This window comes from Camelus bactrianus, chromosome 4 (genome assembly GCF_048773025.1).
Source record: "Camelus bactrianus isolate YW-2024 breed Bactrian camel chromosome 4, ASM4877302v1, whole genome shotgun sequence".
NCBI lineage: Eukaryota > Metazoa > Chordata > Mammalia > Artiodactyla > Camelidae > Camelus > Camelus bactrianus.
Genome location: NC_133542.1, coordinates 68,786,858 through 68,813,469, shown reverse-complemented (window position 1 = coordinate 68,813,469; position 26,612 = coordinate 68,786,858). Strand labels below are relative to the sequence as shown.

The window sequence follows — 26,612 nt, the reverse complement described above, 5'->3', positions numbered from 1 at the left end:
TACAATTAATCAAATGCCTTAATCGTAACAATAGCCTTGTGATGGGGCAGAATTTTATCCATTTTACAGACTAGTAAACAGAGCATCGTGGGGGATTAAGTGACTTGCCTTAAGTCACAGCTAGTTAAGTGACAGAACTGGAACTCATAAGAGTTTTTATGCCTGCAAACCTCATGGTCTTTCCTTTATCACACTGACACAGCATGCCCTTCTAAATGCCTTCCACCAAAAAATCATGTGAAGAAGAGAAAATGCACTATTTGATACTTTTTATTTGTGTGAGGAAGGTTCTTTATTAAGTATTAAATTCACTTTTAAAAAGTAAAGACAAATAAAGAAACTTATTGAATAGAACACAACTTTCAGAAGTACTGAAAAACCCTTCATGATTTATACCTTGTATTGCTCCCAGCTCAGGTGTTATGGAGATACTTTTCTTTTATTCCCATGTTGTTTAATGAAGTTTGAGGAATTACTCCCAGTTTCTTAATTAAAAAAAGACATATATGTGGCCAATATAAGAGAGCAGTTAGATGCAGCACTTTTAAAAGCATTTCCAAAAAACCTTTGTCAAATTCAGTGCAATCACCAAACTTATTATCTCCCATTGAAAGAAATCTTAAAAACTGACTCCCAAGTGGTGGTTTTCTTGAATAACTTCTAAAATTTCTTACAGTATATTTACATAATAAGTAATAGCATCACCACCATTCTACAGCTTTTACATACAGTATCCCATTTGATCTTTGAAACAAGTCACTAAGACAGAAATCCCTGACATTCAGTAGATGAAGAAACTGAGGCTCTGTGAGGTTGGTTTTTTCCAAGGTGTGTGGCCCTATCTCCCAGCTGAATATTCTCTCTAACAAAGCATATGGAAAATTCTCAATTATCAGGGTCTAAACATTCAACTTGTCAATTACATACGCCTTTTCCTTTTCCTTTTCCTGCTTGCTCTATGCCTTTAACTCTCTTTCAGAAAGGAAGATTTAGGAGCTAAATGACACCCAATCCTAATCAGTCCTAACTCTGCTTCATGTTCTGAGATCAGATGGGAAATAGAAACCTATTTTCTTACTCATAAGAGCACAAGTGAAATGAACTGGTCTAATTTACTGGATAAAATCTACACTTGTCTATCACCCATTACCAAAATATACACAAACTAGTGATATATCATAGCCTATTATCCATTAAAAACAGAGCTACTACTCTATATCCTAAAACAAAATATAAGTCTTATAAACCTGAAGCTCAGGGTGACATCCTAGATTACAGAAATTAAAAATTAAACTGCTGCGGCTCAAATCCTGGCTCCATATCTCAGCTGTGTGTTCTTCTGGGCAGGTTTCTTTATCTCTTGGAGCTTCAGATTCCTTAGCCCTAAAATCGGGGTTAAAAAAATGCTTTCATAAGGATTGAAAGACATAATGCACTTAAAGCATTTAGCATAGTGTCTTGCACTTATTTAAATATTGATAACTTGGCACTGATATTATTATCGGCATTTAACATTCAGCACACTAGATCTGTGCACCTTCCCATTCAATCCATAAATGACTGCACTTTAGAATATACTATAATATACACACTTTAGAATATACTATATATACAATATACCCAATATACTTGGTTTTTAAAAAGATACCACAAACACCAATATACTCAACTCCCTTTAGAAGTTAGCCAAATATCAGTTTTCTAAATCTTAGAAAAAGGAGAGTTGCAAAGGTTATTCCAATCAAGGGCGAGGCCGAAATTGAGAGCTGTTTTTAATGGATATGGACTATGATATATCAGAAAATTTGCTTGGAATGATACATTGCTGTAACATGGCAGAATGGTAATATCTATCTTGATAATGGACTGATGTAACTTGAAGAAGGGTTAGTGTTACTGCAGTGTTACAAACCCTGTTGAAAGACATGGATGATGCAACTTCTATAGTAAGAATGGAGTCAACTCTGAGTCACCAGTGTAACCTTTGAGGAGCACTAAAGGAGAAAGGAAAATTCTTGAGTAGTGACTCTTAGGTTCAGCATCTTAGTCAACAGTATGTAAGATGTTTCAGTGCTATTTGGACACAATATTGCACATACCAATGAACCTCAATAAACCATTTAGTGGAAAAAATACTGGCGTCATCAGTTCCTAACTATGACAAGTTCCAATTTTCTGTAAATATCTCAAAATATTTTGTATCAGGCCTTCGGCTTGTCTATAGAAGATCCTCCAAAACAATTTTTTAATGAAATGAACTTAATTTTTTTAAATTGCTAACAGCTTTAGGTACAGAGTCAAGATAACTTGAGTATCAATTGTAACTCCATCACTCATCAGCTCTGACTTTAAGATAGTTATTTAATCTGTTTCAGTCTCAATTTTTCTCATCTGGAAAATGGGAAATGCCAAGTATTAAGCCGTAAGGACCGAATGACACAGGAAACAATAATGCTTGGCATATAGTAAGCCTGAAATAATAGTAGCCTCTATATTTTTTGCTATAGGATGATGTTATCATACGTCTTTGTCTACCAAATACGTTTAAGTACAGTCAGACCTTTTCCAGGAGGAGTGAAGATAGAAAGGTATCAATAAAGAATGAGAAAGGCTTGTAAATGATAACCTGAGCCACAAAAGGAAACGATGGGCAGGGGAGAAGACAAGACAAGCTAGAAAAATGATACATCCCAGGGTGCGAGCGATGGCATTAGTAAGCTCTTAATAAGTAGGGAGAGGGATGCCACAGTGGGGAGAGGGACTCAGGGCTAGGACTCGATTACTTTGGCCAGGCCTGTCCTGCTACTTACCGTGGGGCAGGGGAACGTGGAGCGGCCTGGTATAGACAAGGATTGCGGGGCAGGGGTGCCGGGGCGACATAACTGACTAGGAGAAGCCATGATTCGCGACGACAATGCCCAGAGCAGGCCCCAGCTCGAAGGCTGCGGCCGGGTGAGCAACAAAAGATTCTGGGGCTTGGAAACTCTAGTACCCATAGTGGCTACCAAGGGCAGAGAAATTTGTTCTGTGATCACAGCACCTATGCTGACACCGGCCTGCCTGACACAGGATGAAGGCTGAGAGGAGAAAGGAAAAGAGGCAAGGGACGGAGAAGGGGCAGGCAGGCGGGTAGCGGAAAAGCAAGGGACTCAACTCCCAGCACCTCGGGGGAAATCACGCACGCTGGACTGACTCCGGCCCCTGGGAGCCCAGCGTGAGGGCGGGTCCTCAGCGATTACCGGCGGAAACTGCCTCGAGGTGAGAGGTCGAGCCATGGACAGGCAGATGCTAAACCAATGAGGCCAGCGCACGGGGCGGATGTTTCCTCCCATTGGTGGCCGTTGGGCGCGTCCAGCAGCCAATGAGTCAGCTTGAGGGGCGTAGCGGTGACGTTAGTTGCGGAGGAGGCCGCTTCGAATCCGCGGCGGCCAGCTTGGTGGTCTGGACCAATCAGCGGCCTCCAACGAGCAGCACCTTCTCCAATCGGCGGCCTCCACGACGGGGCTGGGGGGAGGGTATATAAGTGGAGTCGACGACGGCGCGGTAGACGCTGACCCACACATCACAGACATAGCGACTTAGTCTTTTTGTGCGTGTGAGAGGTAAGCGCCGTGGCCTGCCTTTTCTGACCTGCCCTTTGCCCAATCTTCTGCTCCTCCTGACCCCGGGTTCTGTCGCCCTCAGCTCGATAACCTCGGTGCGCTCCCGTGCTGCGGCCTGTGACTGGTTTGTCTGCGAAGTCCTACCTGCCTGCTGACTGACTGGCCTAGAGCGCCGCCAAGATGAAGCTCTCCCTGGTGGCTGCGGTGCTGCTGCTGCTCGGCGCGGCGCTGGCCGAGGAGGAGGACAAGAAAGAGGATGTAGGCACGGTGGTCGGTATCGACCTGGGCACCACCTACTCCTGGTAAGCGGGGTTTGTGGAAACTGGGAGAATGGGGCGTGGCTTCCTGGGCTGCAGTGAGCATCGCGGTGCTGATTTCTTCCGATCGGTTTTAACGCCAGCGTGGGGGTGTTCAAGAACGGCCGCGTGGAGATCATCGCCAACGATCAGGGCAACCGCATCACGCCGTCTTACGTGGCCTTCACTCCTGAAGGGGAGCGTCTGATCGGCGATGCAGCCAAGAACCAACTCACCTCCAATCCTGAGAACACGGTCTTCGACGCCAAGCGGCTCATTGGTCGGACGTGGAACGACCCGTCTGTGCAGCAGGACATCAAGTTCTTGCCTTTCAAGGTGCGACCGGGGTTTTCTCACGAGATAAATTGGGTAGTGCTGGTTGAAGTATTTAGAAGTAAGAAGTTATTGAAGGACAGTGTAGAGACCACCAAAAAGGATGCAGACGTGGTGTCTATATAATAAGGTTTATTTAATGCTGTTAGTGTGTTACAGAACTTAAGACAGTAAGGATGGCAAAGGAATTTCACACATAACTACTCTGTCCACAATAGTTTAGAATTAAGAGACTGATGAAAACTGAAGAGGTTTGTAATTGTAAGGGACCTGTACTCCTTAAGTATTTCTGCTCAGTATTCAGCTCCAAAGACCAAAGTAAGCCAAACTATATGGGAGGAAATGGGTCTCAGACAATCCTCTTTTAAAGTTTGAGATGTCATTGCTAGTATGTCTGAAAATAGTTATTCTTTAAAATAGGTGGTTGAAAAGAAAACTAAACCATACATTCAAGTTGATATTGGAGGTGGACAAACAAAGACATTTGCTCCTGAAGAAATTTCTGCCATGGTTCTCACTAAAATGAAGGAAACTGCTGAGGCTTATTTGGGAAAGAAGGTAAGTATTTCTAGAACGATGTCGAGAAGTTTTATTATTACTATTCTGAATTGATTGTGATATATAGATGCCTTCATCGTTTTAATAAATTGAAACTGAATGACATCCATGTGTATCAGTTTTAGTTACTTGTGCGCTTTTCTGAAGGCCAAACAAAATACTAGGGACTTTTTATGTGTATATTACTCAATGCTTGCAAATTCATGGGTTTGAAATTATATATTACACCCACCTTAAAAATAAGCTGGCTTAGAAACTAAAGTGATGGTTTGACTTAAATAAGGGTTAAACCGTGTGATAAAATACATTTAATTACCTTTTCTTATTTTTTTAGGTTACTCATGCAGTTGTTACTGTACCTGCCTATTTCAACGATGCCCAACGCCAGGCAACCAAAGACGCTGGAACTATTGCTGGATTGAATGTTATGAGGATCATCAATGAGCCGTAAGTGTTAAATTCAAAAGTTTTTGGCATATTTGCCAAATGGGGAAATGTAAACTTAACTAAACTTTTTTCTTCTTTCTCATCCTCTTAACAGTACAGCAGCTGCTATTGCTTATGGCCTGGATAAGAGGGAAGGGGAGAAGAACATCCTGGTGTTTGACCTGGGTGGTGGAACCTTTGATGTGTCTCTTCTCACCATTGATAATGGTGTCTTTGAAGTCGTGGCCACTAATGGAGATACTCATCTGGGTGGAGAAGACTTTGACCAGCGTGTCATGGAGCACTTCATCAAGCTTTACAAAAAAAAGACTGGCAAAGATGTGCGGAAAGACAACAGAGCTGTGCAGAAACTCCGGCGTGAGGTAGAGAAGGCGAAACGGGCCCTGTCTTCTCAACATCAAGCAAGAATCGAAATTGAGTCCTTCTATGAAGGAGAGGACTTCTCTGAAACCTTGACTCGGGCCAAATTTGAAGAGCTAAACATGGTATGGTTTTTGTTTTTTGCCTTGCTAAATCTCTGAGTTTGGGACAATGCATTTAGGTATTTCGACTCTATCTGGGTGTGACAGGCATCATCACAATAATTGTGTTTCTTATTCTAGGACCTGTTCCGTTCTACCATGAAGCCTGTCCAGAAAGTGCTGGAAGATTCTGATTTAAAGAAGTCTGATATTGATGAAATTGTTCTTGTTGGTGGCTCTACTCGAATCCCAAAGATTCAACAACTGGTTAAAGAGTTCTTCAATGGCAAGGAGCCATCCCGTGGCATTAACCCAGATGAGGCTGTAGCGTATGGTGCTGCTGTCCAGGCTGGTGTACTCTCTGGTGATCAAGATACAGGTCAGTCAGTGTCACAGCATCTTCCACAGTGCTTCAGTAGCTTGATGGGAAGAGTATGATTAGCTGTTGCTTTAGAAAGCAATAGAATATGAGCAAAGAGGGCGCAGAGCTAGTAAAGGATACAGTGAGGACAAGACCTGATACAGTCTCAAGATCCTTTAACAACTGTGTTTAATTGACTGCTTCTAAATTGGTTTTGCATAGAACCTAACCAAATGGCAAGATGAAGATCAAGTTACACTGTTCATGGGGAGACTGGTATTGCTGCTATGACTCCTGAATTAGAACTTACCTTGATTAACTTACCTTTGTAGGTGATCTGGTACTGCTTGATGTGTGTCCCCTTACACTTGGTATTGAAACCGTGGGAGGTGTCATGACCAAACTGATTCCAAGGAACACTGTGGTGCCCACCAAGAAGTCTCAGATCTTTTCTACAGCATCTGATAATCAGCCGACTGTTACCATCAAGGTCTATGAAGGTAATTGCTTACATTTGTTAATAACATAGTATGTAGTTGAAGAGCATGACTTCTTTTAATATACTCTTGAAATGATTAGGGAAAGAAATACCTGCTGTTTTCAGGTAGGGTTCCCTAATTTAAAAAGTGTTGAGTTTGGTAGAGCTAGTATTAAAATCCATTTCTTTACTTAGCTATCTGGCTCTCTTTCCCGTTAAAAATATGTTCTGAACTGGCTTCTGGAATATAAGAACAAGAAAAGATTTCATACTGCTGTAGAGTACCTGGTAACTTAACTCACTGCTCCCTACAGACCCAGTACTGACCCACCTCTAGCCTGATAGAGTGCCCTTGCCACTACAGGCTCTAACAGACTGAAATGTAGGGATCCAGATGTACTAATATTTGTCAGTAACAACTCAACAAGTTTTTTTGTGTATGACTTCTAGGTGAACGACCCCTGACGAAAGACAATCACCTTCTGGGAACTTTTGATCTGACTGGAATTCCTCCTGCTCCCCGTGGGGTCCCACAGATCGAAGTCACCTTTGAGATAGATGTGAATGGCATTCTTCGAGTGACAGCTGAAGACAAAGGTACAGGCAACAAAAATAAGATCACGATTACCAATGACCAAAATCGCCTGACACCTGAAGAAATTGAAAGGATGGTTAATGATGCTGAGAAGTTTGCTGAGGAAGACAAAAAGCTCAAGGAGCGCATTGACACCAGAAATGAATTGGAAAGCTATGCCTACTCTCTAAAGAATCAGATTGGAGATAAAGAAAAGCTGGGAGGTAAACTTTCTTCCGAAGATAAGGAGACCATGGAAAAAGCCGTGGAGGAAAAGATTGAGTGGTTAGAAAGTCACCAAGATGCTGACATTGAAGATTTCAAAGCTAAAAAGAAGGAGCTAGAAGAAATTGTTCAGCCAATTATCAGCAAACTCTATGGAAGTGCAGGCCCTCCCCCAACTGGTGATGAGGAACCAGCAGACAAAGATGAGTTGTAACGCTGCTCTGCTAGTGCTGTAATATTGTAAATACTGGACTCAGGAACTTTCGTTAGGAGAAAATTGAGAGAACTTACGTCTCGAATGTAATTGGAATCTTCACCTTGGAGTGGAGTTGAAAATGCTATAGCCCAAGTGGCTGTTTACTGCTTTTCATTAGCAGTTGCTCACATGTCTTGGGGTGGGGGGAGAGGAGGAATTGGCTATCATCAAAATGGGTAAAAAAGCTGGGTTAGGGCGTGTGTTCACCTTGAAAATGTTCTATTTAACAATTGGGTCATGTGCATCTGGTGTAGGAACTTTTTTCTACCATAAGTGATACCAATAAATGTTTGTTATTTACACTGGTCTAATTTTTGTGATATGCTTCTAATTAGGTCAGTCACTTATTCTGTTGGAAGTGTTTTGAGGTAAGGAAACATTTTTATTCAGTCATTTCAGGAAAACTGTCTAACTTAATCCAATTTAAGAAAAGGAGTGGGAGGTTCATCTATATCCTTAACTAGGCAAGGGCCAGTTCACCATGCCCGAAGGTGGAGTTTTCCTGAACATAATTGAAATTTCCTATTTCCCTTTATCTTTTTGAAATCTTCTGGTGGCTTTTTATTACTAATGATGCTTTATAGTTGCTTGGATTCTCTTGAGACTTGAGTGATGGATCACTGATGTTAACCTTACACACTTGCATTCAGCTCGTAATTTTAGGACGTGAAGGTATATTTTGAACATTAGCTGTTAGTGGTACAGGAGTGGGGTCTAGGGTAGCGACCTTACATTTAGCCCAAGTACAATTTAATAAGTGATCAATAAAGGGCAGACTCTCATGCTAACATGAAGTCCAATTCAGTCCAAAGATGGAAATTTTATAGGTGGGCAACCAGCTGAAGGGTTAATTTGCGGAACTGGGCAGAAGTGGAACTGACCTGGCAATGATTGTTAAACTCAGAGGCCTGGACCTCTGTCTGCTGCATTGCCCCAGAGCATTTGGACAGAAGGTCTTCAGGCCAAGTTGCACACAAAATGACCTGCAGTGCTGTGTGGAGTAGGGTAGGGAGTAGTTGGGAAAGACAAGGGCCAGTCTTCATCCCTGACCCCAGTGGCTCTCACTACCATGTGACAACAGTCTGCTTCTCTTTCTGAGAAGCAGCTAATGAATATTGAAAGCACTTCAACGTGTTAACGTCCACTGTGATTTCTACAGCTTTTGTTGGATGTAGCAATTACGATTCTGCAACATTCTTGTGATTTGTATTCTTAACCAATCAATTACTCAATTATCTGGATTGTATTGCTGGTAAAACCCTTTATATAATAGAGGTTTTTGCACTGGGCTATCTAGTTTATCTCTTCGACACCTAAGTAGTAAGAGCAAGAGGGATATAATATATAGTGCAGAAAATACTCTGGGGCTTTAAAACAACTAAGAATTAAGCTTTTCTGAAAGTAATTGACATTTAAAAGTAATAAAAATGTGGGTTTTTTATTAATCAACTACAGTCACAATACAGTCATCATAGATTTCCCCTTCTGTATTCATCCCACCAAATACAAAGCAAAGTGTGTCAGTCTGACTTTCTTCATGTGAGTCACCACCTCGGCTTACTCCTTTCTCAGTGGAATCTCCTTTCTCAGCATCACAGTGTAGCGTGGCAGCATTTGAATCTTCTTTCTCAGAAGTACACATCACTGGCCATGGAATGATACACATGGAATGGTCCAATCGTCCAGGGGGTAGAAAAGTATCAAATTTAAGCAAGGTCCAGTGCTGCTTGTCTATGTTGGGGGGAAAAAAAAGTCACTGTGTTTAGAAATTTCCAGAAATGCTCAGTGGTGTGCTGTATCATTTGAGCCCTAACAGAAACAGTCAATAAAAGGGGAAAAACCTAATGGCATTGTTACTGTTTTGATGTCATTCCCTAAAAAGGTGGTTTTCATTCCTTTGGATTTAGATGTAAAGGGACCAAACTGAAAAACGTAAGTATTGTGATACTTTTCAAAGAATGTTCACTTTTGTTTAAAGACACACAGTGAACAGGTGCTCACCTATATGATACTGGTACATTGTGTCCAGTGCTCCTGTGGGAGTCATGCCTCCAAAGACATATACGTGTTTCCCCACAGCCACAGCTGAGTGGGCAGCGCAGCCTGTGGGAGCTGCCCCGGTGGGACTTAGCTTCTGCCACTTCATGTCACCTGCCAAGAGAAAGAACATGTTCTGGCACAACATGGCGCAGAATGTGGTTTCAGCCTTAACTGTCAGACTCCTACAAGCTAGCAAACCAGTCAATGAACATCATTCATTAAGAGCTCAGAGAGAATATAGTAAGGTTTAGTGTACACCGAAATTACCTGGGGGAGCTTGAAATTCTGTTTGGGTAGTTCAGGGAAGCGGGCTAGGGGTGGGCTCAGTAATCTATAATTTTTGGTTTTTTTTTTTTCATTTTTTTTTAATGGAAGTACTAGGGATTGAGCCCAGGACCTCATGCATGCTAAGCACACACTACCACCGAGCTATATCCTTCCCACCATAATCTCTGGTTTTAACAAGCATCCCAGGTGATTCTGATGTAGGTGGTCTTTGGAGCATCCTGAGGAATGTGATGCAATCTTTGGTGACTGTCATCATCAACTATTTTGGAGCCCAGAAGGAGGTGAGGTTCCAAGTGTGTGTGTGTGTGTGTGTGTTTTGTGTGTGTGCATACACGCCTGTATATTTTAAATACTAACATTTCCTTAGAAAGCAACTTTGTAAGCAATGGCTAGACACTTTAAATATTTTGCTTACTTTATTCTCAAAACAGTCATATGAAATTGCTCTTATTTCTGCCTAACTTACCTTCTTCTTACAGATAAAGAAACAGGGTAAGAGAGGGAAAGAGACTTGTCTAAGATCCCACAGCTAGCAAGCGGCAGATCTAGAATTGTACTCAGGTCTGACTCCAAAACCTGTGTTCTCTATGCCTCACTCAGCACCTACTCCCAACCTATTTCTGCAGGGATATTTGTACCTTTCAGACAAGCATTTAATTGAGACAAGGTATCACTGGATTTTAGGTTTAGAAAACCACTCGGGTAAGAAAGGAAAAATAGCCAGGAAGTAGTTCCTCATGCAAGAGAAAAAGACTTTCTTTTTAAAAAAAAAAAAAAAAAGCATTAAAACCCTGTTCAACTGCCTGCAAGGAACGCTTCTGTGAAGATATTTTCCATCTGTCAGTTCAAGGCAGGAGTCCAGCATCGCAGAATTAGAAGGGAGAATCACCAAGTCCAGCCAAATATCCTAGCCAATGCAGGGATCCCAGCCAGTGTCACGTGGCTTCAGATGTCACCAGACCAGAGAACCCATTGTTTGGCAGGGCAGCCTGACACACTGCACAGCAGTTCTCATGCCTTCTGCCCACAGTTTCAATTCTTGTAGTCTGGAGCAATGCAGAACACGTTCATTTGTCATCCGTCCACTCATCAATAGATATGCACTCACCACCCGCAGCCTGCCAGACACTGTGCTCAGTGCTGGAAATACACAGGGCACAAAAGAAATAAAGTCCCTGCCCTAAGGGAGCTCATAGTCTGAAAGAATGACCCAGAAAAGAGTCCAGGCTCTTGAGGGCACATCAGTCCTTCAGATACTTAAAAACAATTCTCACGTTCTCCCTAACTTTCCTCTTCCCAGTGTTTTTTAACCATTTATCATCACAGTTCTGGTTGTCCACCTCAAGACACACTCCAGAAGTTATCCAAGCCCCTCACGGGCATGAGGGTAACAGCTAATGCTCTAAGGAAATCCAGTCGGGAAACACAAAGCATAATGAATTATAATGAAAAAGCAGGGTTATTGGAAGGGTAAGAAATAGTTAATGGGTAGGGACATGGCAAACGCTCAGGAAATACTTGTTTTATTGCTATTAATTTTCATTATTGTTCAGGTCACATTTGACAGAATCTAGTGAAGATTCTGCTGACTAGTCAAGTTTACCCACGCCTAGAAGCAAGGCTATAGTCTGTCAAAGCACATTTTATTTAATTCTAAGTAGATGAGCCCCTGTGCTATCCATCCAACTTACTGATATCAATGCAATGGAGATCATCATAGAATTTGTCCCCTGCCAAGCCTCCATGGATGAAGAGCTTTGTCCCTGCTGCCACCATCACGTGACCGTGCCGGGGGGATGGAGGATTTCCAAGTGTCTCTGGCTGTGACCAGGTCAAGGTGTCTAAGAAAATAAATTCATTGACATCAGATGACAAAGCTACAAAGCAAGGACACGAGGAATACACCCATCTCACCTCCCAGCAAGCAGAGATGCTCCAAGCAGATAGCAACCTGTAGATCTTTCACTCTGATTTGCCAACCCAACCCTGGCCCCCTTCCCTCTACAGCCTTCACAGCATCAGATGGCACACTTCCAGAGCCAAAGCATTCACTACCTAATATGCCTGGCCCTTCTACTGAGCATTAAGGAAACCACAATTTGCTTTGATTTAAAAAAAGACCTCCCTTAAGTTTCTTCAACCTAGAACTGCCCCAGAGTTAAAGAGGAGCCTGCTTCAGAGTCTTCTCTTTTTTAAGACAATACCCTTAATTAAATTGCTGGAACAGTGGTGGGGGGGAATAGACTACTTTTAAAGTTAGCAGGGCCTGCTGAAATGGTTGTATAGGATAATGGTTAGAACATGGGATTTGGTGTTAAAACTGGGATATTTCATGGAATAACCATGAGGCTTTGTACCAGTCAATTCTTAGGAATGGCTAACAGTGTGTACCTGTGTCTGGGAAGTGGGAAGGAAAGGCTTAAGGGGAAACTTGTACATTTTTTACCTTATAAACCATACTGTTTAAAATTTTTTAAATTGATCAATTACTCCTTTTTAAATGCAAGTTTCACTATGGGTAGAAGCTATCAGCTAAGAGATACACTGAAGAAGTCTAGAAGTGAGACAGAGCCATGTTGTCATTTTCTAACCTCTGCTTCCTACGTCAGGTAAGCTGCAGGCTGGGTGGCCCTGACCAGGTAAGTGGCAGCCCCAGGGTGCCCCGCAGTCCATACTTGCATCAAACACATGCAGCTTCACATCCTGCACCGGCTGGGCACCTCTCTCTCCGCCCCCAAAGACATACAGCTGGTTTCCAATGGCTGCCGATGACATGTGGAATGTTCTTGGGGATGGTGGTGGGCTCGTCACCTCTGGCGTGGTCCAAGTACCAGTTTCTGATCCAGAGAGAAGGCAGGCATCAAAAACACCCAGGCTTAGGGGAATCTGACATTGACTCTGGGGCTGGGCTGGGTCACCTTTCGAACCCCAATCCCCAGTGGGGACAGCGTAGATCCAGGCAGGGATCTCATGCCACTAAAGTCAAGGAGGGTAGGGGGCAATCCTTAGAATTTGCCTAGATAGACTCAAATTCCCAAGATTGAAAAGTCACAAGTATAATTAAGAATGAGGTCAGTTTGTTTTTGGAGGCCTTCAAACATCCTCTCTGAATCCTCTTCCCCTTTGCTGACTACCCTGCCCTATGCCCACTCAGAAGAGCCCAATGTCTGCTAAAATTCATTTCCACTAGATGCGAGAAACCAAATGTGCCGAGTTTCTCAGGATATGTGGCCATTAAAGGAAAGTAGACAATATTATCAGTTTCAGTAGTGGTAGTAATAGTCCCTACTAATCGGTAAGTGCTAAATAAATATTAGTTTCCCCATTTTACAGATAAGGAATTAAAGCAAAGATAGATTAAGCTGGGATTCAAATTCTGATTCAGTAACACCAAGATCTATGTATTTTCCACTCTTCTGTCTTGAGAGTAAAACTTCACCACCTGGATAGTGTATAGAAGCTTCCTTCTTTTCGAAATGAAGCATGAATTTTATAGAAACACATACAGTAACTGAGCACCTTCCTTGTGCAGAACCGCTTCCCTGAGCACTCTGCCATCCCCACTATCCTCACTCAACCCTGGGAGGCAGGTGGAAAGCATTTCTTCCTTTGCACATGAGGGAACTGAAGCTCAGAAAGTGTAAATCCTTTTCCCCAGGTCATTGTGTTGGTGAGTAATAGAGCAGGGCTTTGAACACACATCTGTCAAAACTCCCATACTCACTCCACTATAACAGACCAGGAATTATTTCTTGCCTGAGAAATTCTGTGCCTATTGCAAAGGTCTTCTTCACTCAGTATACAAAGTGCCCCATGAAGCATTTGTAATAGGTGTGAAACTCAGAATATGAGCCTAGAGACCAAGCAAGTCTCAGCCTATATCCAAAGCAAAATGTAATTGTCTCAATGAACTTATTTATAAAACAGAAACAGACTCACAGACATAGAAAACAAACTTATGGTTACCTAGGGGGCTGGGGCAGGGGGGAGATGGGAGTGGAGGAATAAATTGGGAGTTTGGGATTTACAGACACTAAATACTATACATAAAATAGATAAACAGCAAGATCCTACTACATAGCACAGGGAACTATATTCAATACCTTGTAATAGCTTATAATGGAGAAGAATATGAAAAGGAATATATATATATTATATATATACATATATATAATATATATATATATATATATATAAAATATATATATAACTGAACACTATGCTGTATACCAGAAAGTAACACAACACTGTAAACTGACTATACTTCAATTAAATTTTTTTAAAAATGCAATTGTCTCTGCAGCTACAGATCTTGGAGAGCTTTTGGCTCTGAGAGGGAGTTAGAAGGTGTCCAACCTCCAGGGTAAGAAGATCCTGGGATCGTGTTGCTGCCAAGTCAAACACTAGTACAAATAATCAGGAAGGAGTCCCAAGCCAGTTGGGGGACTTGCCTTAGTAACAAGAGCAACTAATGACTCACAACATTTTTCATATTTCTTGGGCATGGTGTCAAATTATACTTTCTAGGAGAGAAAAAGGATCTGGTGGAAAAATCAATTCCTTTGACAGAAGCTTTCCAAATTCTTACTGTATTTTATTTAAATAGATTCCATCATTGAAAATCAAAGGCCAGAGTTCCAGAACTGATTTCCATCTGCCAAACCATAGTTACATCAACCACAACAATGACGACTGAGCATTAACTACATGCCAGATTTGAGTTACTTTAAATTCTTGCCAAACTTAACAAGGTAGGAATTATTACTATCCCAAAGTGACAGACAAGACCAACTACTGTACAAATAAATCTACTGTTGATAAGAGGAAACTGGGCAAGAGTTGACTGCCATGTGAAAAATGTCCAGGTTATTAGTAATTAACAAAATGCATACTTAAACAATTAGATACAAGTGTTTTTTTAACCTATCAAATTAGCAGTGATAATTAGCAGTATTAAACATGCTTGGAGAGAGGGTAAGTTGGAAAAATATTTTTGGAGAGCAATTTGGTAGCATGTACTAAAAGCCTTAAAGTTCAGTGTTTTATCTAGTTTTATGTATAAAAATTTCTGGGCATGAATGCTAAGACAACAATTTGAAATACAGTCAATGACTTCTGAACAAAGATGTTCACTGCTTTGTTATTTACAATGATAAAAATCTGAAGACAACGTAAATGTTTAAAAAAAACAGAGCAATTAAGGTATTGTCATAAAACTGAGCATTACAGAGCCATTAAAAATGATTTTAACAAAGCCTTGTTGTTAATAGGGAATCATTTCTGTGGTAATTATGAAATTAAAAAGAAAAAGACACAATAGTTTAGTGATGAAACAGTATGATCTCAGGCTTATAAAAACGCAGAGAAAATAGACAAACAACAAGATTATACTGTATAACACAGGGAACTATATTCAATATCTTGTAGAAGATGAAAACGAATATATGTATGCTCATATATGACTGAAGCATTATGCTGTACACTAGAAATTGACACAACATTGTAAACTGACTATATTTCAATGAAAACATATATAAACAAAATCCCCAATGGGTACCACATGGTACCCCTTATAACTCCTTGAATGGAATATATCCTCCCAAAAAAGGAAACTTAAAATTTAGGTATATCACAGTTTCAGGCCTCTGAGTATCAGGGCTAGAGATATACAAGTGTAAGCTTCCTATGTGGAGGCCTGGAAGTCGTCACTTTGCAGGGCTGATGAACAAGTCTTTTTTTTTTTTTTTTAATTGAAGTATAGTCAGTTACAATGTGTCAGTTTCTGGTGTACAAGTCTTAATATCATAGAATTGGGCCTATTAAAATTTTTTTTAAATGCAGAGAAAAGACAGAAAGGAAGTACACAGAAACTATTAAAAGCCTTAATGTCATAGGATTGTGGATGGCTTTTGTCCACTTATTTACACTTTTCAAATATTTTACAATGAATATAAACCATATTTACAAAGAGAAAAGAAATCTATCTGACAAAAAGTCAAGTCTACCTCCTGCAGGTGGTTCAGCAATATCCTTTCAGTAGTGATGCTCCTGAACCGCTTCATCTATGATAAAGCTGCCAATGAGACTGGTCAGGAACTTTGCACTTTTTGAATAAAAGAAACATACTAGGAGGATCTAGGTCAGGGTTTCTTAACTTTGGCACTATTGACATTTTAGATCAGATCATTCTTTTTTACACACAAAAAAATGTTTAATGGAGGTACTAGAGATTGAACCCAGGACCTCATGAATGCTACATACGCGCTCTACCACTGAGCTATACCCCACCCACCTTGACCAGATGATTCTTTACTGTGGGGGCCTGTCCTGTGCATTACAGGACATATGGCATCTCTGGCATCTACCCACTAGATGCCAGTAGCAACACCCTGCCCTGAGGTGTGATAACTAAAAAATGTTTCCAGACATGGCCAAATGTCCCTAGGCAGGCACAACTGCCCCCATTTGACACCTCTGATGTAGGTGACTTGGGTTCTACCTGCTTCAGTCACTGACTCTCTGGTGACTTTAGGAAAGTCACTTCCCCTCGCTGGACCTGATTTGCCCACTTGGCATAGCTGTTCTCTGAAGTCTCTTCTAGCTTTGGCTTTTAAGGAATTGATCATTGTACACATTACGAGGAAAACAAAATGGAATTTTATTATTTTCAGATTCTGTTAGAAGTTAAAATTCCTATTTTTTACAAGGTCAGCAAAGTTAAATGGATTAGTCAGTACAATCCAAACGGGGTTTGGTACAGGAACTGGAATTGGATTTATTCCAATTTATTTTGGTAAGTAAAATAACCTTTGGCTACTTACCAGGATTCAGAACTTGTAGGCAATTTCGATTTCCTGACTGGTTGGCACCTCCAAACACCCAGATGCTGTGAGGCGTGCAGGAGGGAACGAAGCTGGCATGCTCGTACCGGGGCAAGAGGCCCTCCGAGGTGGCTAAATCCCACTGGTGCGTTCCTAGAAAACATTTCATCAAGTTCCTAGATTCAGGGCTATCAATGCTTATACTGGTTGACAAACTTGGGGGAGGGTAGTAAGGAGAAAAGGGTCAAAAGCATAAGTGAACAACCATCAGATCACTTAAAGGGAATGTGGTCAACCTACAAAAAGTTCTACAGCAGACACTTTGGGGACTGTCTACCTAGTCCATAACCCTCTTGTATGGGAACTGTCCCCACTCTCCCAACTCCAGGGACAAGTCCAGAAGACTTGGTTGTACTACACTTTGACTTTCTAGACTTAGCTGATAAGGTCAAAGGTAGCCACTGGACCCAAAATGGGCCAATCAGATCCTCTCTCCCAAGAATTTGGAATTCAAACAGATTTCTGGATTTGGGTGGCCATCTTCTATTTGGGTGTGGAGAAGCAGACAAAGCCCAAGTACGCAGAAGAGAAGAATGAAACACCTACATAAAGAAGCAGATCCCCCCAGAGAGAGTGAGGGAGGAAGTAGACAGTCTTCGACAGCTTTCCAGTTCCTGCTTCCACTCTCCTGAGGCCTGAGGCTAGGCCAAATTTCCTGCCCTTGGAGTCTCCCCCCTCCTTTTTTTTTTTTTTTTTTGCTGGTTTAAGAGAGTTTCTGTTACCTGCAACTAAATGATTCCTGGCTTTATAAAACAACTTCACAGTCTCTTAACACCTAACTGATTAGTTATTTTAATCAGTAAGCAGCTTAGATAAGAACTTCACAGGCATTATCCTGTTTATAAATGCCAAGTGAAGCAAGTTATTTCCCCCACTTTAAGGGACACTGAAACCCAGGAGGTTTAGGTGGTTTAGCCAGTCACAAAACTAGTAAGTAACAGGTCACAACAGAGTTGTAACTGAACTGGACAATGAGCTTCTTGAGAGTGGAAAGAGATTAATTTACCTTTGATTTCCTAGAGCAAGGTGTAGAAATTCAAATTCCTGTGCAGGATTGGAGGAAACTGGAGAATGAGAGCCCCACTGATAGGTGGCAGCTCAGGTACAAATAACTGTCACCATGTAGACATACAGGCCTACTGATGTCAGATCTTCAAAATTATCAAGAAAGGCCAAACCATTTCAAGTTTTATATGCAGGCTCCTGTACATTTGGTTAGTAAACAACTGAGATCAAAACAATAACAGCAATGTTACATGGACCCAATAAAACATGTAACAAAACACCAGGTTTCTTCTGATGTGATGTTCATCTTCTTAGAGGAAAATCCTGCTGTCTGGTCTGAACCAGCATTCTTAAGAATGGTCATGGCTGGCAGCACAAAACCCTGCTCTCTGGCCATAGGACTTCTCAGCTGCTGGTCTTACCCAGATCCATGGTGTGCACATCTGAGAAGCTCCTGTTTGGATCTGCTCCCCCAACAATGAAGACCTTCCCACTCTTGGAGTCACCAACAGGGGGTAAATATGAGCAGCTGTGGCCAACCCGAGCACAGGGGCTGTCTCCAGTCAAGGTCAAGGTGTACCTGAGGAAGGAAAGATGTATTCAGGAGGCCTGAGCAGAGACTAAATGCAGCAGTGTGTTCTTTCCACTCCTCATGGAACAGTAACCAGGATGAAGGGTCTTATACATACACAGACATTTAAGTCATATCCAGCAAAGTAGCATTTCCTTGATTAACAACGGTACCTTCCACTTGCACATGACCTTTGACTTTTCAGTTTTGTCACTACTTTCATTTCACATTAATCTAGTGGAGATGCCCTGGGTTAGTAATTGTCCCCATTTGGTAGATGGGGAAACTGATACCCGGAAATGTTAAGTGGTCTGTCCAGGCTCAGGTCAGTAGTTAGGAGCACAGTTTGCAAATTCAGACAGATCTAGTTCAGATCCCAGTTCAGGTGCTTTCTAGATATGTGACTTTTTGGAAATCTCTTAACCTTTTCCGAACCTTAGTTTCCTCATTTGTGAAATGAAGATAGCAATAGTTCTCACCTGTGAAGAGTAAGGTGCAATCTTGTTACAGACTCAGTAAGTGATGGCGAGCTTTATGTGCAATCACATAGGAACCAATGGTCCCAAAGCTCTTGCCACTAGCCAGTGATGCTTCACTCTGCCAACAAATATTCTCCACAATTCACTGATTTTTAAGACCTTTTCCAGATTACTCATAAAGCTCGACCTGATGGAAGCCAAAGTTAGGACTTTGAAAAAATCAAATACAGGACCCATTCACTCTGCTCTCTAAAGTTATTCTGAATGGTGACAGAGAAAGCACACTTGAAGCTTCCTAGTTGGAAAAGAAAATTCTGTAGCTGTTTTTCAGGTTCAGTCTTATTTGATCTCTCTGGCATTTGGTACTCTGGGCTCTTACCTCCTTCTCATACCTTTCTCCTTAGCTGGCTTCCCTACACCCCTCCCTTTTGATTCTCTTCCCACCTGTCTGGCTGTGCTTTCTGTTTCCTACTCTGACTTCTTTCCCTCCAGGTTTCCCCCAACCCTCATGGATTCTTTTCTCTTCTCCTCAGTCTAGTTTGCTTACCTGATCAATTTGACGCTCACTGACGGCTTCAGTTATCACCCATCTACATATTGTTCATCAGTGATTTCCAAATCTCTATTTCTGTTCCAGATCCCTCTTCTGACATCCAGATTCACATATTCCATTACCACCCGAAGGGTTTCTAACAATGTACCATGCCTGCTGCTAAATTCATTACAACCCTGGTTTCACTGAATCTGCACAAAACCCTTTTGAGAACAGTACTAAAATCATCATTTGAGTTTTACAACTGAGGACGTGAGGCTTAGAAAATTTAAATAACTCATTCAAGAGCACACAGCTATTCAGCTACATGGTGAGTAAGACAAAAGAAGTCCCTGCCTTCATAGACATGACAGACTCATGGGGAAGAAAAACATTAAACAGATAATTTCACAAATATCAATTTCATTTCAATTGTGCTATAAAGGAGCATAGAACATATAATATGACAACATATCATAGGGGACCCTACACTGTTCGGAGAGGTTGGGGAGGGGTCAGAGAAAGCTTCCTGAAGAAGCACCATTTGGTCTGGGATCTGAAATATGAGTAGAAGTTAGCTGGGCAAAGAGAAGAAAAAAAGAGAAGGGGAAAGAGTGATCCAGGTAGAGAGACCAGCACATCTAGTTCATGAATGGGACTGCAATGTTACAGGAAGAGGAAAAAAACAGGATGAGTTAAGGGACTTGAGGCAGGGACATATCATGCAGGGCCCAGTGGGCCATTTTAATGACTCTGGTTTTTATCCTAGACCAATGGCGAGGCCCCAGAGGGTTTTAAGCCAGGGAATACCATGATCAGATTAATGATGGAGACAGAGCAAGAGTGGACACAAGGAAGCCAGAACAGTGGCTCTCCTCCAAGGTCCAGCAGAAGTATTGCTTCCTCTCTAGAGCCTTCTGTGAGCCCTGCTTCAGCACTGATCACTTTTCATCACCATCACCTGCTTAGTCTGCAGCCCCCACTACTCTGAGTCTATTCACCTTTATACCTTCAGCACCTACAAAGCAGCTGCCCCTGATGGGCCAGTGTCTGTTGTTGAATGAAGGGCTGGTTGAACCAGCAGTCAAGAAACAGCGAAGTCAGTTTTATTCCAACCCAATTCCTTGAAAATCTGAAAAAAGTGAGTCACGGCTTGGGGGAAGACACAGTGTTGGAGCTGAGGATGCCAGATGGTCAGTGCCTTATTCTTGCTGGTAAATGGATTTTAATAAAATCAACATCTGCTCTGTGATAATTATTGCCCCACTATCTTTCCTCTGAAGACTTTCTCAGACAGTGTGAGTCTAATTACCAGAAACTGCAGACAGTTTCATCTCTACCCTTTTTCATAGATGACCAAATATGTTAGTAAACTACTTATAAATGAAACAAAAACTCATGTGTTTCTGTCTGAATTCTTCCTTACAAACCATGTTGCTTTCCTGGGCTTTTCGCCAGGCTCCAAGACTGGCAGCTGCTTCATGGTGTCCTATACATAAGAAAGAAAGGCACTTTTTAGACATTTGTCTTCTACCTAAAACATAGAACACAACAAATCAGGTTACTTCCCTCTTTAGAAACTATCCTGTTTTATTCATTCATTCATTCATTCATTCATTCATTCAATGAAGGTACTAGGGATGAACTTGGGACCTCATGCATACTAAGCATGTGCTCCACCACTGAGCTATGCCCACTTCCCAAAAAACTTTCCTGTTGATGTACCAATTTCTAGGGCCTGATTAATTTTAATAACCATTACCAACTTTTTGATATAAACTTATCTTTTGGGGAGGCAACTATAACACAACCCTTTTTTTTTTTAAATGGGGGAAAGGCAATCAGGTTTATTTGTTTAACAGGGGTATTAGCGATTAAACCCATGACCTCGTGCATGCATAGCACTCTACCCTCCCTGCCATAACACAACTTTCTTAATCCAATTACAGGATTTTTTTTTTTTTTTTGGCTAAAATTTTCTGTATGTATGTGGTTTTCATGGGGGAGGGGTATATATTTAAATCATTTTCAGACATTATAAGGTGTTTATGTTCATCAAAAGATACACCATTTTAAACGGCTGAGAAGTACTGAACTCTAGGATAAATCCTGGCCTCAGCATGACATTCAAAGCCTTTTGGCCTCAATCTTCTTTTCAGGAACTCACCTCTACAATTTCTTGCTATAGTGGGCTGTTCTTACTATATTTGTTCCTCTAAAATGGCAGGCCCTTTCATAACTTGCATTCTGTACTGCTTCCTTTACCTGAAATATCCTTTCCCTTCTCGTCAACTAGCAAACTCATAGTCAAACTCCAAAGCCCAGCTCAAATGTCCCCTCCTCAGTAAAACCTTCCCTGACTTTCTGCACTCCTTGTACATCCTCAAGTTACTTTCTTCTCCTCTGAAGGTATCTATTAGGATCACCCTGAATGTAATTATCTATTTAAAAGTCTCTAGGCCAGATTGTAGACTAAATTCCACTGGACCAGATTCCAAGAGAGCTGGGCCTCTCAGATTCAGAGAACCTATCAATGGGCCCGGTATAAAGAAAATGGATGCAATGGGCCCGGTATAAAGAAAATGGATGAGATTTCTGAGAGGTGAATGGGTAAATCCAACCTTCAGCCTAAGCCACTGACTGCTGTTTCCAAAGCCCAAAGCTCAGTGGGGTAAACTTCATATGGACCAGGACTTCCAGCAGCCGCCCCTGCCAGGCCCATCCCCCAGTCCCAACCCCGCATGGCAGCGGTAGGGCATAGAAGACAGGGTCAGGAGAGAACAGGCTGGTTCCTCTCCCTCAATGTAAGGGAGCCCGAATAGGTTTCCTTAGCGCCTTCCACCCGGCCCAGCTCCACTCCCCTAAAGGATACAGCCGCCCCCACCCGTGACCGGTTCAAACCCTGGGCCTGGAGACCCCCAAGCTCCGGACCGCATTACCTGCGGCTGCTCAGGCCAGTCCCGGGCCGTGGCTCCGCCCCAATAGGGGCGGGACCTGGACCTTCGCTCCTCCCCCAGGTCCCGGAAGAGCGCCGCGGCCAACCGCTTCCCCGCCTCCCTGTCCCCAGGACTCGTCCCCTTGGGCGCGCCTTTGGAAGGGGGTGGAGAGAGGTCCTCGCGGCCCAGGGTGTCCACCCCGCTGTGTGTTTCTCCGGAGCTGAACTGGCCGGGTCGTCCTTGGGGCCCTACCTCCCCGCGGAGTCAATAAGCCATGGCTACTTGTAAACGATTTACAAGCGAAACGCCAGGGATTGGGCATCCACTTAGGTGACCCAAATCCCCTTGGCAGCTGGGCTGTCCTAAAGGAGCTAGGATATTTTCAGTTCCAGCGGTTGTTAGAAATGGTTTCTGAAAGGGAGTGTGTTAAATGTGCTTTCCTAAGTGTGAAATCTCCGTGCGCAGTCTTTGGGCCAGTTCAAGCTTTGGAGCCTTAAATAGCCGACTCATTCCATAATTAGTGTCTGTAACTATGGCAGGCACTATGCTGAACCAGGCAAACCCGGCCCCTGGCCTTCTGGAGTTTACAGTCTAACTAAAGAGAGAGATTAAATAGAAAAACAAATAACTAGGTACGTTTTTTAAAAAGTGTACGGAATAAAAAGTTCATCAAGGAAAGTATCTATTCTTGGGGAAGTTACTTTCCTCTGGGCACCAGTGTCGCCCATCTGTAAAACGGAGCTAATAAGACTTTTGTGACATGGTTATGGTGGGGAATACATAAGCTACTGTATATAAAGTGCTCAGTGCCCAGTGGCTGGCAACAGAACTGGTCCTCTGTAAAATGTAATGCTATTATTCCTAGCTGGAAATGAATTCTAGACGCCAGTCCTGAGTTTGAGGTGTTCATCTGCATTATTTCTGGTCTCCTTCATAACCATAGGTTCCCTGTGGCTTCCTGAAAGTGGAAAGGTGGCTCACCTGTGTCTATGTTTCAGAGAACCCCATAACCACTTAGGAGGGCTGAAGCCAGTTGTATCCCAGGAAATGGAGGAAACAGCTTAGGAAGGAAACCTCAGGAGCTCCTGCTGTACAGAGGTTCCTCAGCTCTAGAATGGGAATGGTAATTACCTACCTCAAAGAGGGAGCAGTTGAGAGGATTTTATGGTACTGGTGAGAGACCAACTTGGTAAATCTTTTAGCTACTTGAAACCATAACAAAAATTTATTGACAACATGGAATTCACTGTCTGCAGCCCTCTTCACTGCTCAAATAACCTATTTCAAATACCCGGAGTCTTGCTGAGTTCCCATATTAATGGAAAAATCTCCACTGACTATCTGCCAAAGAGGAGTTTCCTGCTCTCCTTCAGCAAAGAAAACTAAGGCCAGGTTGGCTCTGCCATATATCCATGTGCATCTAGATGGAGATTCTGGCTCAGGGGCTGCAGAATGTCTTTAGGCTAGATCCATTTCAAGATGCCATGCTGGAGTTGCATGTAGACAAGAAAAATTGGAAGAGGTTTGTGGGCAAACTAGCAGTCAGTTTTCATTGTGAGACCTATGCTTTTAGACTAGAAATCACATTTCAGAAAGTGTTGGAATGAACTTTTGAAATCTATTTTTAAACTGGAATTCAAGGCCCAGAGAAGCTAAAACGACTAATCCACATAAATGGCAGAACCAGGAGCCTGGATATTCTGTTTCGTACAAAGAAGATTGAGAACATATTCTAGTCAGCAAGCTCTGTAGGCTGTCTCTGTAACAAACCACCCAATGTGTCTATTACCTTATCTAAGAACTCGCCCAACACTGAGGACAATTCCTTCCTTTCTCTCTGCTGTGAATGTCAAGAGTGAGGTTAACTGAATGAGGTGCGTCTTCAGGAGGGAGCTTCTTACTGCCAGACAGTTTGATAATGTGAGGACTGCCCCCTATTTTCATTGGAAGGGCATAACATCTTTCATTACCTACTTGTTCACTGACTTATCAGTAAGGGAAGCAATGATGCTAGTGACACCTTCCTTTCAAGTAATTTACAGTTTGTAAAGCATGTTCATATCCATCTCCCTATTTGTCTCCCTTCCCAATTCTGAGAAAGTATCTTGAGTAGGATTAATTCTCAGTTACTGAGGTTCACAGAGAACAAGTGAATTGTCAGCTGTTCAAAGTAGATTGTTAAAAAAAAAAAAAAGCATTTTTGAGCATCTTTTCCTCATTTGGTATTTTTTTCTCCAAAAACTCTAACCGTATTATCCCTATACTTTTTTTCCCCCCTGAAGTCTTAAATGTTATCTCACCTCTTCAGAAAGGCCTTTCCTGCCTAGCCAATGTTCAGAGCTAACACTCATACTGCACTCACTGTACACGACATTGGGTTTTTTTTGGGGGGGGAGGTAATTAGGTTAATTTATTACTATTGCTTTTTTTAATGGAAGGACTGGGGATTGAACCCAGGGTCTTGTGCATGCTAAGCACATGCATTCTACCACTGAGCTATACCCTCTCCCCTGTACATGACATTGTTTTAAACCATTTCCGTATGTTGATTCTATTAAACTTCAGCACAAGCCTAGAAGGTAAGTATTCTTATCATCTCCATATGAGGCAGACACTGTTATTATCTCCATATTGGAGCTGAGAAAACTGGAGCAGAAAAACGATGAACAACTTTGTCAAAGTCACACAGGGAGTAATAGAGGCTGGACTTGAACTCTGGCCATTTGGTGTTTGAGTCTGCACAATTTACCTCCCTTGTATTGCCAACCTGAAGTAGGCCTCTTCAATCCCATTTTTCTTACAGTGCCCCTTCTTTCTCTTTTCACCATTAATCATACTCAGTAATTAATTATTTGCTCTTTTATATGTTTGTTATCAGATTGTAAGTCCCACAGGGCAGAGATCATGTTTGTCTCATCCACATCATAGGTACTATGTAACTATCCAATAAATGAAGAAATATATGCTTGTGGGCACCATTCTACAACAAACTTTTAAAAATTAATTCTACTTTGAGACAATTTCATACTTACAGAATAGCTGAAAGAATAATACAAAGAACTTCACCCAGAGACCTCAATAAAGTTTAGCCAAATGTTGCCAAAATACACTTTAGGGCAAGAGGTTCCAGTCTAGGGTCACTTGAACAACAAATATTTACTGGGCTCCTGCTACTATTGGATTATCTAACAGTCTCCTAACTGGTCTTTCGGCTGCAATCATTGCCTCCTACAGTCTTATACAGCAACTGAAGCAATCCTTTTAAAATGAGTTCGATCATGTTACTTCCCTGCTCAAATCCCTGCCATAATTGCCCGTTACATTCAAAGTAAAAAGCAACGTTCTTTTTTCTCATTTCCTCTCACCTTGACCCAACCACACTAATCTTCTTGCCATTTCCCAAAGATTCTAGACATGCTTCTGTCTTAGGGCCTCTGCATACTAAGCATGTGCTCTACCACTGAACTGTAACCCCTACCCCCAACTTTGTTGGTTCTTAAAAATGCATCACTAGGTCTCCCTTACCCTGCTGTTCTTTTCCCCGAGCACTTATCACTTTCTAATACGCTCTACAGTTATTGTATTTGCTGTTTATGTTTTGTCTCCTGTACTAGAATATAGCTGCAGGTTGAGGACAGATATCTTTGTCTATTCTGTTTGCTGAATATCCCAAGCGCCTACAGCTCTACCTAGCACATAGTTAAGTGTTCAATTAATGGCTGTTGACTGATGGAATGTTGACAATATACTGTCGGTTCCTGTGCTTGGTGCTGGAGGTACAATTACAACAAAAAACTTCCCTGCCCTCGTAGGACTCACATTGAAGTATACTTAAACCACCCAGATCTGTTCCAGTTTGGCTCCTCTGCCTATTCCCTGTGAGATCTGGGCAAGTTACTTACCCTCTCTGAGCCTTCCTTTCCTATTAATCATTATGAGGATTAGGCGGAAAAACAGCATTTGTATAGCGTTTAGAATAAGAGGCGCTTTAATATTTGTTTCCTTTCTTTCCAGGCTGGCAAGCTGGTAGCCTGACATTTCTGCCATGGGTTTAGGCAAGGTTTTCACAAGGCCTTGGAAAGGGGCAAACAAGCTTACCCAATTTTTAACTGAAGCTATTCTGGTGAGGGAAAGCTTAAAAGGGTCGGAGTGAGGAAACAGGGAATGGCTGGCGTCACCTACTTCGCCGTTTTGCATCAGGTAAGCCTCGCTGGGTCCCCAGAGGTGCAAGTCTACAGGAAGGGAAGGAGGGAAAAAGAGGAGTGTTTGGCCACGGCGGAAAACTACAA

General features: G+C 42.1%; 2 protein-coding genes and 1 long non-coding RNA gene across 5 annotated transcripts; 1 reads left to right on the top strand and 2 right to left on the bottom strand.

The window, feature by feature from the left end:
* Positions 1-267: 267 nt before the first annotated feature.
* Positions 268-3,307, bottom strand: LOC141577497 (uncharacterized). The gene is made up of 2 exons (XR_012506548.1): positions 2,811-3,307; positions 268-1,383 (listed from the first exon to the last, which is right to left on the bottom strand). It is a non-coding gene; the product is annotated as an uncharacterized LOC141577497 (long non-coding RNA).
* Positions 3,308-3,455: 148 nt separating this feature from the next.
* HSPA5 (heat shock protein family A (Hsp70) member 5) lies at positions 3,456-7,891 on the top strand. Its single transcript, XM_010956142.3, has 9 exons — positions 3,456-3,602; positions 3,685-3,904; positions 4,003-4,234; positions 4,652-4,789; positions 5,124-5,236; positions 5,331-5,721; positions 5,839-6,076; positions 6,391-6,558; positions 6,987-7,891. The coding sequence occupies exons 2-9, from the start codon at positions 3,783-3,785 to the stop codon at positions 7,547-7,549; spliced, it is 1,965 nt and encodes a 654-aa protein (XP_010954444.1). The 5' UTR covers positions 3,456-3,602; positions 3,685-3,782; the 3' UTR covers positions 7,550-7,891.
* Positions 7,892-9,010: 1,119 nt separating this feature from the next.
* On the bottom strand, positions 9,011-26,525 carry RABEPK (Rab9 effector protein with kelch motifs). 3 transcript variants are annotated; one of them, XM_045517542.2, is made up of 8 exons: positions 26,506-26,525; positions 20,818-20,876; positions 18,228-18,385; positions 16,741-16,893; positions 12,511-12,756; positions 11,611-11,760; positions 9,593-9,742; positions 9,011-9,322 (listed from the first exon to the last, which is right to left on the bottom strand). In XM_045517542.2, exons 1-8 carry the CDS (start codon positions 26,518-26,520, stop codon positions 9,033-9,035), a joined length of 1,221 nt encoding a protein of 406 aa, XP_045373498.2. In that variant the 5' UTR covers positions 26,521-26,525; the 3' UTR covers positions 9,011-9,032. The 3 variants fall into 3 exon arrangements, with proteins under 3 accessions (XP_045373498.2, XP_045373499.2, XP_045373502.2); XM_045517543.2 differs by having other exon boundaries at positions 12,595-12,756; positions 26,506-26,524; XM_045517546.2 differs by lacking the exon at positions 26,506-26,525 and adding an exon at positions 22,327-22,412.
* Positions 26,526-26,612: the final 87 nt, after the last annotated feature.